The 16,822-nt window shown below is 43.8% G+C and overlaps 5 protein-coding genes across 7 annotated transcripts; 3 read left to right on the forward strand and 2 right to left on the reverse strand.

Moving 5' to 3' along the window:
- Positions 1–667: 667 nt before the first annotated feature.
- LOC101759554 lies at positions 668–2,472 on the reverse strand. The gene is made up of 4 exons (XM_004978393.2): positions 2,264–2,472; positions 1,663–1,785; positions 1,255–1,357; positions 668–1,094 (listed from the first exon to the last, which is right to left on the reverse strand). Exons 1-4 carry the CDS (start codon positions 2,356–2,358, stop codon positions 849–851), a joined length of 567 nt encoding a protein of 188 aa, XP_004978450.1. The 5' UTR covers positions 2,359–2,472; the 3' UTR covers positions 668–848.
- A 142-nt stretch (positions 2,473–2,614) lies between these two features.
- LOC101759959 (protein sym-1) lies at positions 2,615–6,682 on the forward strand. Of its 3 annotated transcripts, none has more exons than XR_001164657.3 (9): positions 2,615–2,940; positions 3,068–3,155; positions 3,887–3,981; positions 4,079–4,151; positions 4,291–4,383; positions 4,475–4,561; positions 4,645–4,725; positions 4,885–4,968; positions 6,367–6,682. XR_001164657.3 is itself a non-coding variant. In XM_004978394.4 (8 exons), the coding sequence occupies exons 1-7, from the start codon at positions 2,675–2,677 to the stop codon at positions 4,723–4,725; spliced, it is 783 nt and encodes a 260-aa protein (XP_004978451.1). In that variant the 5' UTR covers positions 2,615–2,674; the 3' UTR covers positions 6,367–6,678. The 3 variants fall into 3 exon arrangements, 1 of the variants encoding a protein (XP_004978451.1); XR_001164658.3 differs by lacking the exon at positions 6,367–6,682 and adding an exon at positions 5,205–6,297; XM_004978394.4 differs by lacking the exon at positions 4,885–4,968 and having other exon boundaries at positions 6,367–6,678.
- Positions 6,683–8,289: 1,607 nt separating this feature from the next.
- LOC101752954 (wall-associated receptor kinase 3-like) lies at positions 8,290–9,430 on the forward strand. The gene has a single exon (XM_022829163.1). The coding sequence runs from the start codon at positions 8,378–8,380 to the stop codon at positions 9,428–9,430; it is 1,053 nt and encodes a 350-aa protein (XP_022684898.1). The 5' UTR covers positions 8,290–8,377.
- A 1,409-nt stretch (positions 9,431–10,839) lies between these two features.
- On the reverse strand, positions 10,840–11,824 carry LOC101753360 (calmodulin-binding protein 25). The gene has a single exon (XM_012848422.3). It carries the CDS (start codon positions 11,769–11,771, stop codon positions 11,169–11,171), a length of 603 nt encoding a protein of 200 aa, XP_012703876.1. The 5' UTR covers positions 11,772–11,824; the 3' UTR covers positions 10,840–11,168.
- A 1,763-nt stretch (positions 11,825–13,587) lies between these two features.
- Positions 13,588–15,839, forward strand: LOC101760367. Its single transcript, XM_004978395.2, has 5 exons — positions 13,588–13,704; positions 14,047–14,227; positions 14,544–14,698; positions 14,922–15,152; positions 15,356–15,839. Exons 1-5 carry the CDS (start codon positions 13,588–13,590, stop codon positions 15,473–15,475), a joined length of 804 nt encoding a protein of 267 aa, XP_004978452.1. The 3' UTR covers positions 15,476–15,839.
- The last annotated feature ends 983 nt before the right edge of the window (positions 15,840–16,822 follow it).

A 16,822-nucleotide genomic window follows, 5' to 3' on the forward strand; every position in this document is an offset into this window, starting at 1 on the left:
ATACGTATTCCAAATACAACATGAATTTTTTTTTTCAACGATCAGCACAAAAAGACTAATTTCAGCTAAATCAAGAAGGGGGGAAAAAAGAGATGGCATGCCATTCTTGATGAAAAGGATAAAAAAAATGTTCAGTAAGAGCAATAACAATTCAACCATATCCCTCAGAACGCCAGATCTCAACAGTGCACATAGAAAGGCTGGTTCCTTCAACCTCCCAGCAGAGCAATGAGGAGGGAGCACCAACTGAATGAGTGCTCAGATTACTAAAATGCTCATCATGGGGATACATGGAAATTCGGAAAATGGATCACAACATACAATGGGAAAAACATCAACAAGATACAAGAGAAAAAGGAAAGAGACATTCTGCCAACATGTCACAATGCAATTGCCGATTTCATCTATTTTATCGGCTGTGCAGAACATTCTGAAATTTGAATGGAGCAGAATGCATCTCGACTTATTTGCAGATAAACCTTTTCCCTTTTGAAGTCATAGAACTTCCAATGGGGTAGGCCAGGAAAATTTGATCAAACATGATTAGTCGTGTCAGCAGAAAAACATGTGCCATTTCATAGAATTTGACATTTTTAACTAAACAGCATGATAAATACTGAAGAATCCAGTTTCAGAAAGAAGATAACATGAAATCAGGCTATAAAAGAAGAAGGAAATATGGACAAATATTGCATTTCCAAGCACATCAACCATCTCAAGATACATATAAAAACAATGATTTTCCTGTTTGTCATATCAATGTCAACTACACATCCATTATTTTTTATGATGGTTGGCTGATGTCATAACAATAATACCATGTAAACCAGTCCAACTAATACATGCGACTACCACTGACCTGATGCCGCTCTATCTCGAAGAAACATCTCTCTCTCCTCTTTCATCTTATTCGCAATCTCAATTACCTTTGGGTTATAGAAACGGTCCATAACATACTTCTTTTCCTCTGCTTGTATTTCTTTTATGGCACTTGGGTATGGGTTTGGCGGTGGCTCCTTTCCTTCACTGCGGGCGATTTCTTTCAGTTCCTTGTATGCTTTCTTCTTTGCTTTCTTTTCTTTGCGATACTCAAACTGGAAAAAGGATGATAGTCATTAAATAAAACTGACAGTGTTTAAACTTGTACGGTTCTATCACTTCAAATTTTAAATAGAGTGGGCCTCAGAATAGGATTTTGTGTTAAGGATATTTGGTAAAATTAACAAAGGGATATATTCAGAATAGGATTATTACATCTGCTACAGCCATCGCATAATCTTCACTGACTCCTTGTTCTTTCAACTCCAAGACACGCCAAGCAAAAACTCGTGCTGGTGGTGGATCAAATCCACTTATCCTGAAAAGATTGGATGTGTATTAAAATTCATGTTCAAAAAGAGATAAATTTAAATAAGAGCACCACTTCTGTGAGGAAGCAAAATCCCAAAAAAGTAGAAAAACAATCGAACATTTTGTCCTTCCCTTAAAAAACTTGGAGTCTTAAATACATGTGTGCCATTTGAATTATACAGTGCTGCAGTATGTTCTTATAAGGAAACCACATAAAACACGAGAAGGAACTCAGTATACTATTTCAACAATACAGTGCTGCAGCGGTAACTTTTTATAAGGAAATCGCATAACATATGAGAAGGAACTTACTTGATTGCATCGTGGTAGAGCGAATCTGGATGCTTCTTGAAGAACTTCTTTACGTACACATCCTCTGGCAACTCAATCTTCTTGACCTTTCCATCAACACGAGGAAATGTCACTGGAGGTGCCCTAATGAACAAATCTCATGTTTCAATTGACCAGCAAGCAATATGTCAAACAAAAGAAAGGTAGCATGCATTGATATACTGCATCTTCAGTTTACAAATTTCTAGCCTCACAATGCAGAATAATGCAAACCCTTTGACGACAGAAATTATAATAAAGCAGTAGGAACTACACAAATCACAGCAATACACAATACCATGCCGTTCAGGATGATTGACGAGTAGGTAATTAAAAATCAATCGTGTTTCACCACAGAATCACAACAATTCAATTCATAGATCCGTGGATGAGCAACCAAATGAATCGTCTATGATGTCTAGCAGTGCTTTGTCGACATAATCAGCTACGCGCAGCACAGTTTACGTGTGGATCTGACACCCAATCGCGGCGAGAAGGGTAGATTAATAGAGAAATGCAGGCGGAAATGCAGATACACAGCTAGGGATATGGAGATGCGGGGGTAGGGTAGGAGTGCACTGACTCTTCCATGGCCTTGAGCCATTTTGGGGCGGGCTTGGCGAGACCCTTCACCAGCTTCCGCGTCTTGGTCAGCAGGTCACCGCGCATGTACGACATCTCCCTCCTCTCGTGCCCGAGGACCTCCCCGTCGGAGAGACTGCGGCCGCGCCGGCGCCGCCGCAACTGGTGAAGTCTTAAGACCTCCGCGACGCAGGGTGTGCGCTGCTGCTCTTCCTCCTCGTTAGGTCAAGTCCATCACATACATGGGCTTTGCAGAGAAAGAGCCCAAACGAGCCCAGTAACGCGGGCTATAATGCCTTTGGTCGAAAAGGCCCAGTAACGTTTACGCCTACGATTCTTTCCGCTTTCTGTGAGAGAAAACGTAAAGCAGCTGAGGATCCATCCTCCATTGCCGCTGCAGTGCCATCCTGCCATGGCGATGGCGTCCACCCTTGCGCTCCTCCTCGCACCCCGGCCCGTCCAGGCGAGGCCCACATCACCTCATCTCCAATCCCGCCGCCTCGCTCTTCCTCCTCCCCGACCGGCCACCCTCTCCGCCCCAGCCGCCACCTACCCGCGCAAGGCCGGGCGCCTCCAGCAGCTCAACGCCGCCTCCTGCTGCAGCAATTCCGCTCCGGCTGCAGGCACCACTGGAGGAAGCGCTACTGGCGTAAAGGATTGGCGGTTCTTCTTGGCATGGTAATTTGATTCTGCGTTCAGTACTTTTTATGCTCTGCCTGCCTGTAGGCTGTAGCTGCTGGCTCGCTGACGCCCAATTCAGAATCCGAGTGTACCAATTTCAAACTGGATGTATGCATTGTAACAGGTACTTGATGTCTCTCGATAAGAACCCGATTGCAACTAAGGCGGTCACTTCTGCTGTCCTAACACTGGCCGGGGACCTCATCTGCCAGGTATCTTTGCAGCATTTGACTCAATCTGATGCAATGTAGCATGGAATTCGTAATGATTTTCTGCCAGCTTAGTACTACTATGTTACTGTGTTACTGTTTGTTTTGTAGACCTCGAAACTGTCAGATTTTATGGTCCATATAATTGAAGCACTGGAATATCTATCATAATCCCAACTTCTTGCTTCAACCTAATTGTGCTCGGATTTTTTTCCCAGTGCAAAACAGTTGTAGAACTGAAATTTTGTTCCCAATCATGACAGCATCTGAAGTTATTTTGGTTCGCTACTGTAATATATAATTACTTCTGGCCTTTGATGGGTTAGGTTCACCTATGGAACTTGAAATACCAAAATTCTCAGACAAGCAAACTGTTATAGATTCCTATTGTACTATGTAATAACACTGATATTGTTACCAGCTTTGTGAAATCACCTTTAATGTATGCATGCCAAAAATGAAAATGAGACAAAAAAAAGAATGAACATCCAGGCAAATGAAAATAACCTACAATGTTCAATCCATTGATGGCATAAGGGATTGGAGCAAGAAGTGTGTGGCAGAAGTGATTGGAAAACATGCCTAGCATTTTCATTTGAATGAAATTGTTGTGGTTGGAAACTTGCCTTGATGACTCATTGAAGTGCTTTTTATCCTACACTTATGATATCGCTATTGTTTCTACTTAAACACCAAAATGTTTAGTCCTAAATATACTTTTCTTTCTGTTCCAGCTTGTAATTGATCGAGTTCCAGCACTTGATTTAAGGAGAACATTTGTATTCACATTTTTGGGGCTTGCCCTCGTGGGGCCAACTTTACATGTCTGGTAATCTTTTCTGAGCTGCAGAAGTAATATATCAGTATGTAGTGTAGCCAACATTATCTGCCACCGCCATTTGTTTTATATTTAATCTTCATATCAGGTACCTTTATTTGAGTAAATTAGTGACAATCAGCGGAGCATCAGGTGCCATTGCTCGCCTTTTACTTGATCAGGTTTGCATTTTTTTTCCTCTCTCCTTTGCAACCCCAAGGAAATATACTGTAGTCATGAAATATTCTTGTGTGTCTTTCAGTTTCTCTGTTTCTAAAACTATTGTATTTTTTTTTACTCTTTTAATCTTCTCCTGCTCAGTTCATTTTCGCTCCCATTTTCATCGGCATTTTTATGAGCTTACTAGTCACCTTGGAGGGAAAGCCCTCTCTTGTAGTGCCACAGCTTAAGCAGGTGAGCTGAACCTTTCCATATTCTTTTGCCCCCGGGTACACATGCATAAACTCTTTCCTGGCTATCTAATTTTCATTTCTGACATCTACAGGAGTGGTTATCATCAGTGTTGGCAAATTGGCAATTATGGATACCGTTTCAGTTTCTGAATTTTTACTTTGTTCCTCAGAAGTTTCAGGTCTTTGAAGATGCTCATTTCACAAGTTTTTCTATTAGCATGCTTTGTGCGTTGCCCTTGCCAACTTACTGCCTTTTTTTCAGGTGCTTGCTGCTAATTTTGTAGCCCTTGCATGGAACGTGATTTTGTCATTTAAGGCTCACAAGGAGGTTATTGCGAAATAGGTACAATTAGCATATCTCAGATTAATTTGTTGCAGTGATAGTCACATTATTTGCTGACTCCATACCGTTGTTTATAACAAAAAGGTAGTAAACACGAAAGTTGGTATGACGTGTCCTTTTATTGACTCTTTGAGTGTGGTTATTCATCATTTCCTGCAGATGGCTGTCCGGCGAGCAATTTTCCCTAGAACAGTATATCTGTGATAGTGCATGCACATATTTCTCTTTCCTGATTACTTAATGGTAGGTGCTGCATCTCAATTTCATGTTCCATTCAGGGAGTAAAATAATAATGAAATCTTCTGTACATCAATTTGCACTACCGATTTCATGTGTTAACTTTTAGGAACTTATGGTTTATGATGTTTGATTTGTTTATGATGAGACATATATGTTGCGTGTGATTTTCTTAAATCCAAGTATGGCATATGTTCTCATAGGTCATTAAAATTGAGCGTGTCGGATGTTTTCTCTCACAGATATTGAAACTGATGTGCGCTATATGATGACATGCATCATGGAAGTAGCTGGAATAGTGGACCAGCATCCACCAAAGTGTTTTTTTATAGGTTTAGGAATACACTGTCCGCTCATCCTGGGCTCCACTAAGACACGTGTTTGAACTGTGACTGTGTATCAAATTTTTTCTTGCTTTTTTGTTCCTACTATCAAATAAAATAGGGAGATAAGGTTCGCATACTAATCCCCTTAACAAATGGTTATTGTTCCTTGGCTTATCTTTTCTGCCACCCGAAAGCAACCTTGTGGACTTGTTCTGAAGTTATTGTCACTTGTCATCCCAAAAGTCAGAGTGTCAGACCAGGATAACTTCCTATGCCTTTTGCAATTCAACATGATGTTGATTGATGCTAAAGATGTTTTTTGTTCTTTTGCATCTTGTGGCTAACCTTGGCATCTAGATAGAAGCCTCTGTGTGCGTGGTCAAAATGTTGTTCCGGCTTTGTATGGTCTGACTTGATTGCCAGCATCACAAACTGTATGGCACATTGCGGATTTTATGTCAATTTTACTGTGGTGATGAAACGTCTCACTATTTGTCTCCCCATCCCGAACTCCAATAAGACGTGTTTTAATAGTAGTTAGTGAAATGAAAGGGTTAAAGAGAGGAGGCGGCAGTAGGCATTGTGTATGCCTCTGAGCTTCTCTTCCCTTTTCCTTTTGGCCAGCCCAGGTCTGTTTCTCTTTGCTTTATTCCATGACAATGAGCTTTCATTCCTGGACCTATTTTTCTGCCACCCAGGGAAGTAAGCAGCACTGTGGATGACTTGTGACTGCTGGTTGTAACTTGACCTCCAAAGTCAGACCTGTCAGCTTCCACCTTTAGCAATTTATAATACAATCCTGACTGATGCCAGAAGATACCTTTTATTCTTTTGCAAAAAGTCTTAAAAAATCAAAGAGATGGATGTGGTCAAAATATTGCTGTTCCGGATTACATTCTTCCATGGCTCATGGCTGGCAGCACTATTAACGCATTGTGTGAGCAGTAGAAGTTGATTTTCTTGCTGTATTCGAACTTAAGAATTAGTAGGTCGTTCTATATTCCATCAATTATGATGTCACTTATTACTTGATCGTTGACTGATCCCCTGCTCCTTGTTACCATCTTTGGGGTTTCAGTGTATTTAGGTGGTGATGAGGAATGTAGCGGCCAACCAGAGCGATTATTGGGTCTTGGGAGAGATGAAGGCATGTTACTTTACTGGTGTAGGAAATGTTAGATTGTAAGTTGTGGTGCCGGAGGGCGGCGTTCTGATCGAAGTTGAAACTGAATGTATCATGGTGATGACATGTTTCTATGTACAATATATGCTGGAGGATCCTCCTTGTAGGTGTGTTGGGATGGAGCCATGGCCGGGCAGTGTTGCCTCCAACTCCAAGGAAGTAGTTTGGATTTTGGAAAACGAATGTCAGGCCTTCCGGCGGCACCAATGCCTCATATCCCCTGGTGCAGGTGCATGGCTGCATGGGTTGGCCCGTCACTTGAGTTGGAACGTGCGTTATATTCGTCACTACATAAACGTTGCCGATGGACTGCCATGCATCTAGATGATGATGCAGCCATGGACTGCCGTTGGTATCAGCATCAGCGACGTTTCAAGTTGAAGGCATGCTGCTCCTGCTCCTCTTGGTGGCGGTGGCCGACGCCGCGGGTGGTGGCGGCGGCCAGGGCCACATGATCGGGCTGCCCAACTGCACCACCGCCTGCGGCGCCGTGAGCGTGCCCTACCCCTTCGGCATCGAGCCCGGCTGCTACCTGCGCGGGTTCAAGCTCACCTGCAAAACCACCGGCTACAGCAAGCCGCGGCCGCTCCTCTGGCTCGGCAACGACACCTACGTCGTCACCCGCATCTTGCTCGACCCCTCCACCATGCGCTTCCGGCCCGCGCAGGAGATCATAGTGCCAAGCCCAGGGCCAGGGCCGTCCAACGGGACCAGGCCCCTGGGCCCGGGCTGCCACTTGTTCTCCAAGCAGGCGAGGCTGGACTGGGAGGTGGGATCCAGCGTGCTGCAGGGACGACGACGACGGCACCGCGACGGGTCCAAGACATGCCCCCGGGACTTGGGCAGCACGGCGTGCCACAGCAGCCATAGCACCTGCTGGGCCACCGCAGGCCCCTACAAGAGGTTCAACCACACCACCGGCTATGTATGCAAGTGCCACCGTGGTTACCAAGGCAACCCTTACCTTACCCGCGGATGCCAAGGTAGTAAAACTTCTTTTAGCTTGTATATTTGATTTTTTTTCCTTCTTCTTCTTCATCGGTGCAAATTAATAATACAACAACACGAATATATATTGCCCTGACCTGAATAAAATTTTGACGTCATTGCTTGTTAGATATCAACGAGTGCATGCTTCCGAATAATTGCTTTGACAATTGTACAAATTTACCTGGCACCTACTTATGCCAGTGTCCCAAAGGAACCACAGGCGACCCATACACTCGAAATGGTTGCGTGGAACCACATCCAAATACAGGTAATAAATAGTCCATGCTACATCTCCCTAACTTAATTAAAAAATCATATAAATCTATATTGACTCCATTACCTCTTTCTCGTTGTTTAGTTAGGACATCACACGGTCTCCCTAACTTAATTAAAAAATCATATAAATCTATATTGACTCCATTATCTCTTTCTTGTTGTTTAGTTAGGACATCAACACGGTCTCGACAAATACGTTTGACCATTAATATCATTTTTTGCAACTGCTTTCAAGTAAAAAAGTTGAGACAAAAAAATTACTTAGCTGCCATCAAATTAATTAGTTTTTAATAGTTTTCACGCATGACAAATGGACTCCTACCATTGACCCGCGGATGATATCATGGGCCCACCTATTATATGCATGAAGGCGATGGTTGGGTCCCTGGTAATTAACAAAGTTGTAGTTTTCTTGCCAAAATAGTTGTAGGTTTTTACAATGGGCATCTAAAAATCAGTCTTCTCCAACATGTGTAAAGATTGTTAGATTGACTCTTCAAAATTAAATCTGACAATTTTGTGTGTCACCGTCTCAGAGCTAATCGTTGGCCTAGGCGTTGGAAGTGGTGCGTTGCTTCCATTCCTAGTCGTTGGAACCACATTTATAATCCGTAAAACCAAGACACGAAGGAAGAAAAAGATGAGACAAAGGTTCTTCAAGCAAAACCGTGGGCAGCTGCTACAACAATTGGTATGTCAAAGCGGAAACATATCCGAGAAAATGATTGTCGTCACTTTGGAAGAACTAGAGAAAGCAACCAACAACTTTGACAGAACCCGTGAACTTGGTGGCGGAGCGCATGGCACCGTGTACAAAGGAATTTTGTCAAGTCTACATGTCGTGGCAATTAAGAAGTCAAAGATAGTGATACAGAGAGAAATTGACGAGTTCATAAACGAGGTTGCTATCCTTTCTCAGATAAACCATAGAAATATCGTGAAACTTCATGGATGTTGCCTTGAGACAGAAGTTCCTCTCCTTGTTTATGAGTTCATTTCCAATGGCACCCTCTACGATCATCTTCATGTCGATGGTCCAACATCACTGCCATGGAAAGATAGATTGAGGATTGCAGTTGAAGCTTCCAGGGCTCTTGCATATCTCCACTCGCTCGTTTCGATGCCAATAATCCACAGGGATATCAAGTCTCCGAATATACTGCTAGATTCTAATTTAACCGTGAAGTTATCAGACTTTGGAGCTTCAAGGTACATTCCGATCGATCAAACCGGGGTGGATACAACTGTGCAGGGGACATTTGGATACTTGGATCCTATGTACTATAGTACAGGACACCTTACCGACAAGAGCGACGTCTACAGTTTCGGCGTGATTCTCATGGAGTTGCTAAGCAGGAAGAAGCCAATTTCTTACAGATCACCTGAGGGCGATGATCTTGTAAACCATTTTTCCACTTTAGTGTCAGAAGGCAAGTTGGCTCACATATTGGATCCACAGGTTCAGAAGGAGGGGGGCGGGGAAGTTGTCGATGTCTCTCTGTTAGCGGCAATGTGTGTCAAGTTTGTAAGCAAGGACCGGCCGACGATGAGGCAGGTGGAAATGACGCTGGAAAGCATTTACGCAGCAAAGGAGTACGATTCCAGTGACATGACAGACGAATCAGAGGAGAATTTTATATCGGAGGGAATGATACGTCAGTTAATATTGGAGGGAGAATCGAGGATGCTATAAACTAGGATTATTGATGACTAGAGTTTTTTTTTAATTACGGAACAAATGTATTCCAGCCTCAAATATTCACAAGTGAATGAATAGAGCCTTACATGAACAGTCCAAAACATAGCTCTTAGGCTACTAGCCTACTACCACCAGATGACGAACAGAACTTTTTTTTTGGGTGCAAAATCACGTGCAAAAAAGAGTGAGGTGTAGTTTGTTTGTTTCAAAAATAAGTTGACACTAGAGGTTGGAGTAAAGAACAATTGATGTGCGTAACGAAGGTATCAACCGCATAGCCAGCGCATGTCTGTATGTTCAGTTAAACTGCTAGTTTTGTTCAAGTCGTCGTGAACCCTTTCAGTACAAGAAAGAATGTTGCTTGTTTGCTTTGTTGGTTGCAACACGATGATGAGATGAGCATGGCGCGATGGTGGCGTCAGCCGCTGGCCGTGGGCGAGTAATTAGGCGGGAGGCATGTTGGCCGCGCGGAAGCACGTCGGTCCAGTCCAGTCCGGACAAAAGCATCGTCGTCTATCTCGTCTCGTCGTCTCCGTTGACGGTGGACTGGACTGTAGAGGTTGGTGGACCCGGAATTCTTATCTGACGAGCGACCACCGAGCAGTAGAGCTCCATCCATTCCAAATTCATGGTGAATTGGTGATACACACCACTGCACTGCACATCATGGCGTGCGTGTTCCCTGGTCTGTCTGTCTGGCGCCCGTTCAGTTCATGGTCTCTGCCTGTCGGTACGAACTCCGACCGAGACCCCTCCCTAATGTGCGTCTTGTCTGGACTGTGAGATGGACCCTGGCTGGCCTTGCCTCGCATTGGGCCGCTATTTTTGACTCCTCTGCAATCCCAGTTAACCATGACAGCAACCAAAGCAGCGACCATAATTTTCTTGCTCTTTTCCGCTGTCAGAGTTTTACCATTACCGCTACCTGTCAGTATCATGACTCGCTCTTTTTTTTTTTTTAGGCTTTCTTCTTCATCCATCGCTCGCTCGCTCCTGTTACAGTCAGTCGCGAAATTGAAACCAATAGTACTCTACTCTCAATACTCGTGAGAAAGAAGACTGACCGCAAGAGCATGTCCATTCACCCCATGAGACAAACACAAGAAGCCAGCAGGGCGCAGTCCTGGTTGATCGTCCGGCATTTCGTTTCGTTTCGTGATGACGGTTAAGTCGAGCAAGCCGGACGCATAATCATTCCCGCCATTGAACAGCTTTTTCTCAGCTTCCAATTGTGTAGGATCATCAACAAAAGAATGATCCAAAGATGATGGATCCATCTCATATTCAATTCTCAAGGACGTGCTGCTCACTCCTGCTCTGTCGCTGCCAAATTCCATCGTCAGTTTAGCTGGCTTCATCTCAACGTATCGTATGCTCTAAGCAGCATTAATTATATGCTAGTACTAATGACAACCTCACGTTTTAATTGTTTTTTGGTGCCTTTTACAATTAGCCTGCTATTAAGCTCAAATCCACTGCTAGTGACAGTGGCTGGCAACCAAACAAACGACGTTTTCACTTTGCTTCCTTCTCCTCTTCCTTTGGAGAGAGACAGAGGAATCGGAGAAGGTAGAACTAGGAAGAGAATCGATAACAGAATCAATCAGCAATTAATTACCACCTACACACCGATGCTTACTGCAGCAAATGAATGGATTCTTAATTATTAGCAGGCGAGATTGATCTTCAAACGACGCATTAAAGATGATTTGTCGATAGATATGAACTGTAGCTAGAAGAGAGCATCCCAGGAATCCAAGGTTGGGAAGCCACCGCTGCTGCTGTTGCTGCTGTGGTTGCAAGCCCCGCCGGCCTCCGCCCCATCCAGCCTAGGCGTCGGCACCGACCCAGCCGGACCGGCGGCCACTCCAGGCGCGCCGAGCAGGAACGCCGACGTGTCCAGCGTCGGCAGCATCGTCGCTCCGGCGGCACCACCAGCGCGGTATGGCGCCGGGCGGCAGAGGTTTCCGGGCGCAGGAGGAGCCGCCGTCATAGGTAGGTCGTCGGCGCCGGTGACCTGGTGCACCATGCGGCGGAAGCTGGCGGGGTCGGCGGTGATGTAGGTGGTGGGCAGCTTCCGCGACGGGCGCGGGCGCCGCTTGGCCGCGCGGCGCGTGCCCGCGGGGCGGAGGAGGTTTTGGTGGTGGTGGTTTGGCGGCGCGGCGGTGGCGGTGGCGGGCGTCGGGGAGGGAGTGGGCGGCGCCGTGAAGTCGCCGGGGAGGCGGTGGTTGCCGGCCGGGAACCATGCCGGCGGCGGCGGCGAGGTGGAGGTGGAATAGGATGGTCCGCGACCGTGGGCGGCGGAGTCCATGTGCACGGCGGCGGTCATGAGCATCCTCCGTGCTGATTGGTGGAGCAGTGAGTGGGTGCAGGATTTGGCTTTTGGCGAGCGGGAGGGAGGTGGAGCTGATGAGCAGAGCGGGCGGTTTATATGGGCGGTGTAGGAGGTAGAAAAGTCAAGGCACGGCAGCAGCGCCACCCACGTCAGCACAGCACGCTGCTGGTCCCACGCTGGCAGCGGGGGGATAACTTGATCTTCAGCTTCTGCTGATGGATGCTTCTAGTTCAAAGGGCTGATAAAAAAAAAAGTTAAATATAGCTTTCGAACTTGTCCCTGACACTTAAGTTCACAAACTCGCAAAATCGAAATCTGACACCATAAACTTGTTAAGTTGTGCCCTTCAATATCTGACACCCCAATTGTAGCATTTATATAGACGAGAAGAGCAAGATTGCTCATGGCTGCATGCATGCTTTGGGCAGCACCGTTGCTGCCGAGTCCACGAGAGTTGGCGATACAAGAGAAGAGAGTCCTTGTTTTAGGGGTGTTTGGATACGCCTCCTAAAGTTTAGTATCCATCACATCGGATGTTTGATACTAATTAGGAGTATTAAATATAGGCTATTTACAAAACCCATTGCACAGGGGAGTCTAATTTACGAGAGGAATCTATTAAGCAAATTAGTTCATGATTTGATAATGTGCTGCTATAGTAAACATGTGCTAATCATGGACTGATTAGGCTCAATAGATTTATCTCGTGAATTAGTATCGGGGTTCTGCAATTACTTTAATAATTAACTCATATTTAGTCTTTCTAATTAGTATCCGAATATTTGACTTTACACTTCTAAAGTTAGCCGCCTCCATGACTTGCAAACAGTCCGTCCACGCACACGCGCTTGTCGTGCCAGCATGTCCCTTCTTATGATGGTCCAACACGTTAGCTACTACCAGTAGGTACATTGATTGCTGTGAGCCCTTGCCGTGCCACGGTGCGTGTGAAAATGGTTTCGTACGACTTTGGGCACATTAGGCCGGGGTCAATGGCTTTTGCGGCTGGTCGCTTGACCGTGTCAGAGTGGGCTGACTTCTCCGTTGACTAATATAGTCACTTGTCAGAGTGGGCATACATGAATATCATAACTTTTAGCACAGGTTAAAATTGATGTTAATTAAAAGTATTAAATATATGTTAATTATAAAATTAATTGTACAGACGGAGTCTAATTTGCGAGACGAATCTATTAAGCTAATTTGCGAGATGAATCTATTAAGCCTAATTTGCGAGATGAATCTATTAAGCCTAATTAATCCATCATTAGCAAATGGTTACTATAGCACCATATTGTCAAATCATGGACTAATTAGGCTTAATAGATTCGTCTCATGAATTAGACTCTATCTGTGCAATTAGTTTTGTAATAGACTATATTTAATACTCCTAATTAGTATCTAAATATCCGATGTGATAGGTACTTAAATTTAGGAGTGGGTTGCCAAACAGGACCTTAGTCCTCATTCGCAAGTTGCAAAAGAGGACCTGATGGAGGAACTTTGTGGCATTGGAATCCTATAGGGATTTTTCCTATACTTCTTTTTTTGGGAACAAATGATTGTGACTGCTAATCGCTGCAACCACACAGGTGTAGTGTACTAGTAGCAGCTAGTGATGGACTGACGGTTGCATGTTGCTGAGGACGGCCCGGGAGCTCAGGGTCAAACGGCCGGTTCCTGCCCGCCTACACACTACACAAGCTGCTGTACCTGAAATGACAGTCCCAGCTAACCTTCTCTAAATAATTCTGCTTCCTTCCTGTGGCACGTAATCAGGAGAGTGTATGTGTACTGTACATGCCACTGTCAGAAGATGCACACGAAGAAATCGTCAGAAGATGTTGAGGATCGGAGGGCACAGCTTTGCATCAGCCTCAGAACATTGTCCGTGGCAAGCAAAACTCTTGGCACAGCGCGCGGTAATCTGGAGGTATCCAATTCTTATATTGCGTTTCCCTTTGGTTTCTGGAGCTCTAAGAATACTTTCAGTACCAAAACCAAAACGCTGAAGAAACATGCAAGGTATTTGTAGTAAGTACCTTCCTTGAGAAACTTCCGAAGGGTGATTGTGCAAGTCATTACTTTGTTAACATATGTGTCTAAACCTGTGTAAGATGTACTTCCCTCTATTGTTGCTTGAACTTTGGGTTTCGCAAAAATGTTGTTTTTAGTCTTCGATGACACAAAGATTTTCCCATGCATTCAAACTCTGGATACAACGGAGCTGTTCATTCCACTAATCTGACAGAATGTTTTATTTTTCTGGTTGTAGGAAGCTAATAATTTGCTGTCAGGGGAAAATGGTTGTGGGTGCCTTAAAAATATCACACAGAAGTTACGGATGAGACAACAATATATGGTGACACAAGTTGCTTGGGTATATCCTGTGAGGCCTTTGGATGAAAAATCTCCGGATCACAAGACTGGATATACCCCCAGCATCATCAAAACAAGTATGTCTTTTTTTTTCTGCATTGCAACTTTCATGAGTTCTCAGTTCCGTATGAATCGTTTTACTGGTGTTCTGTGTCAGACCTTAATCGAAAAATAAGGGAGGGCCAGATGATAGTCAAATAATAACTGTAATTATGAGCATATCAGCACATGATTTACAGTTGCTAGCAAAGAAAGTCATGAATTGTTTATTGTAAGAAGTATGATCATTGACAGTGTCGTACGAAACATAACTTTTAGTTCTCTGTCCTAAGACTCTATATTCTGAAATGGTGTTTTTTTTGCCAAAACTTAAATGCTACAGAAATTTTTCAGGCAATGCTGAATCAATATTGCCAGATGGCTCTCAAAAAAGACCTCTGGCCATATTGGGTCTACAGTTACCAAAGCCTACTGCCAAAAAGACTGGCTACTTCGGGGACAGGACTGATTTTCAGAAACCTTCTACTGTTCTGGGATATGTTGCACATGTATGTATGTCTAGTTTGATTTATTATTATCAAGTGGAAATTAAATTCACTTGTTATTTGTTAATTTTAATTTATTTTCTAGAGCATTTCGAAATATTACCATTTTATAATTTCACTGTTCTAGAGTGAAGAGATGTTCAGATTGGGTGGACATGTAACCGAACATTGTTCTCCAGTTTGCACTATTTTACAAACCTGACTGTTTGTTTGTTATGAATCATAGGCAGTCTCCCTCATTGCATCATACCTCAATGTTCCTCTTCGATATCCTCTGCGTTTTGGAGGTTCACGGTCATATATTCTTGATCATTCGCCTTTAGTTGAGCCATCATCTATGACCTCAGTTGTGAGTTCTGTCTCACCGAGCACAAGCATGAGAACAATGGAATTCCCTCTGTTTTTCGATGGCCAGGAGACTACAAGATCAGCATATGCAATATTTTTGTTGAACAAGGTTGGTCTCCTTATCTATTTAATGCAAAGTGGGCAGTTAACATCAATTACTTTTTTACTTTTTAGCACTGTTATTGATAATAGAATCAGGGTGATGTAAAATGAGCTATGGAAGAATATACATGTTTTCTCTTCTTGCCTTATCAGAACTTGGCATTTTTTCCCATCTTAGACATTAATAACCTCCCGCATGCTTCCTGGCAGGATATCGAACAACTCCTGAACTACATTGGCGCAGAAAGCCTTGGGCCAAGACACGTATTAGCTAACCTGAAGCAGCTGACAACGATCATCCAGTCACAACAGTATATCTCTACTGATTAGTTTGACCCAGATACAGTTTTGGAGTTCTTAGTGTGTTCAGTCCGGACGCAGTTGGTGCTACTTTTTAACTAGCACCTTTTTCTTCTTGACCCCCCCACCATTTGACACACAAGAGTCAGTATGTTTCTGTGCTGATGCGTTCACTGTAAATGAGGAATTCATTAAAGTAGTTGGTGTAAAACGTTGTCACTTCCAGTTGTACAGGAAGGATATGGATGATAAACAAGATACTGTACTACGGAGGAAGAAGAGAGGTGTTCATGCCCCCCTGGTTTCCTTGTATATGTTTGACTGACGCAAGAGCGAGCAATCTTTCTTGTACCTCGCACTGCATTTCAGCAAAATGATGAGCTGATTTGTTCAATCCTCTCTTCTTTCCTTAATGTAACTTGGTTTATACAGTAGTATGTCTGTATGAGTTAGTGGGGATCTTATGAAAAATCTGCTGCAGTCCCTCAGCAATCTGGACCGCAAATCATGCATCAAATGGAGGCGGTTATGGTGGAGTCGAGTGTATATATGATTCTGGAGAAGCGGGGTGAAATTAATTGCTAATGATTTTCCTTTCTTCTCCCCACGACTGTGTGGCATTGTTTATCATTTAGCGTGGTCATTGATTCAGGGCCAGCAGAGCTGAGTAGAGCAGGCACTGACTCGTTCATTGCTGCACGCTCCACCATTACCCTACCCCACAACAAAAGGAGGTGAGCACATGCTGCAGTATCATTGTACCATCTGAGAACTTGTTAGGAAAAAAAAAAGGCTGTCCGCTGTATATGTAAATTTAGTTACAGAACTTAACAAGTTTTCTTTGCACCTGCATGCAGACAGCAAAAAAAATGATGGTGTGAGCTCAAAATCAAACTGCAAGCTTCTAGCCCATCTCGGTCACACACACCTGTCCTCAGCTTGGTGTGGCAGCTTTGAGTCATTGACTCTGCATTCTTGCTGAAGGTCCCAGGCCTGGCTTAGTATCCTAAGTCATTCTAACTTTTGTGGAAACCAAATTTATACAATAAATCACTAACATTTATTTACTACTAGATTCTTAATTAAATATATTTTCATAGTATATCTATTCGGTACCTTACATCTTCATAATCCTCTCTATAATTTTAGTCAAACATAAAATGGTTTAATTCTCAAAGAAAATTGGAATAACTTACAATTTAAAACTTAAAACGGATGGAGTACCATTTAAGCAGTGCAGCTTGGGAGCTGTTGGTCCTCTCTCTTAAGAACCAGTACAGTCTGCAGAGCTGCACGAGCAGCCAGGTCACAGACTGGTTGGATGGTCCGGGACCTGGTGGAGACTGTTTCGTTTGGAAGAAATGAGGTGAGGTGAGC

This window comes from Setaria italica, chromosome VIII (assembly GCF_000263155.2).
Source record: "Setaria italica strain Yugu1 chromosome VIII, Setaria_italica_v2.0, whole genome shotgun sequence".
In the NCBI taxonomy this organism is placed as follows: domain Eukaryota; kingdom Viridiplantae; phylum Streptophyta; class Magnoliopsida; order Poales; family Poaceae; genus Setaria; species Setaria italica.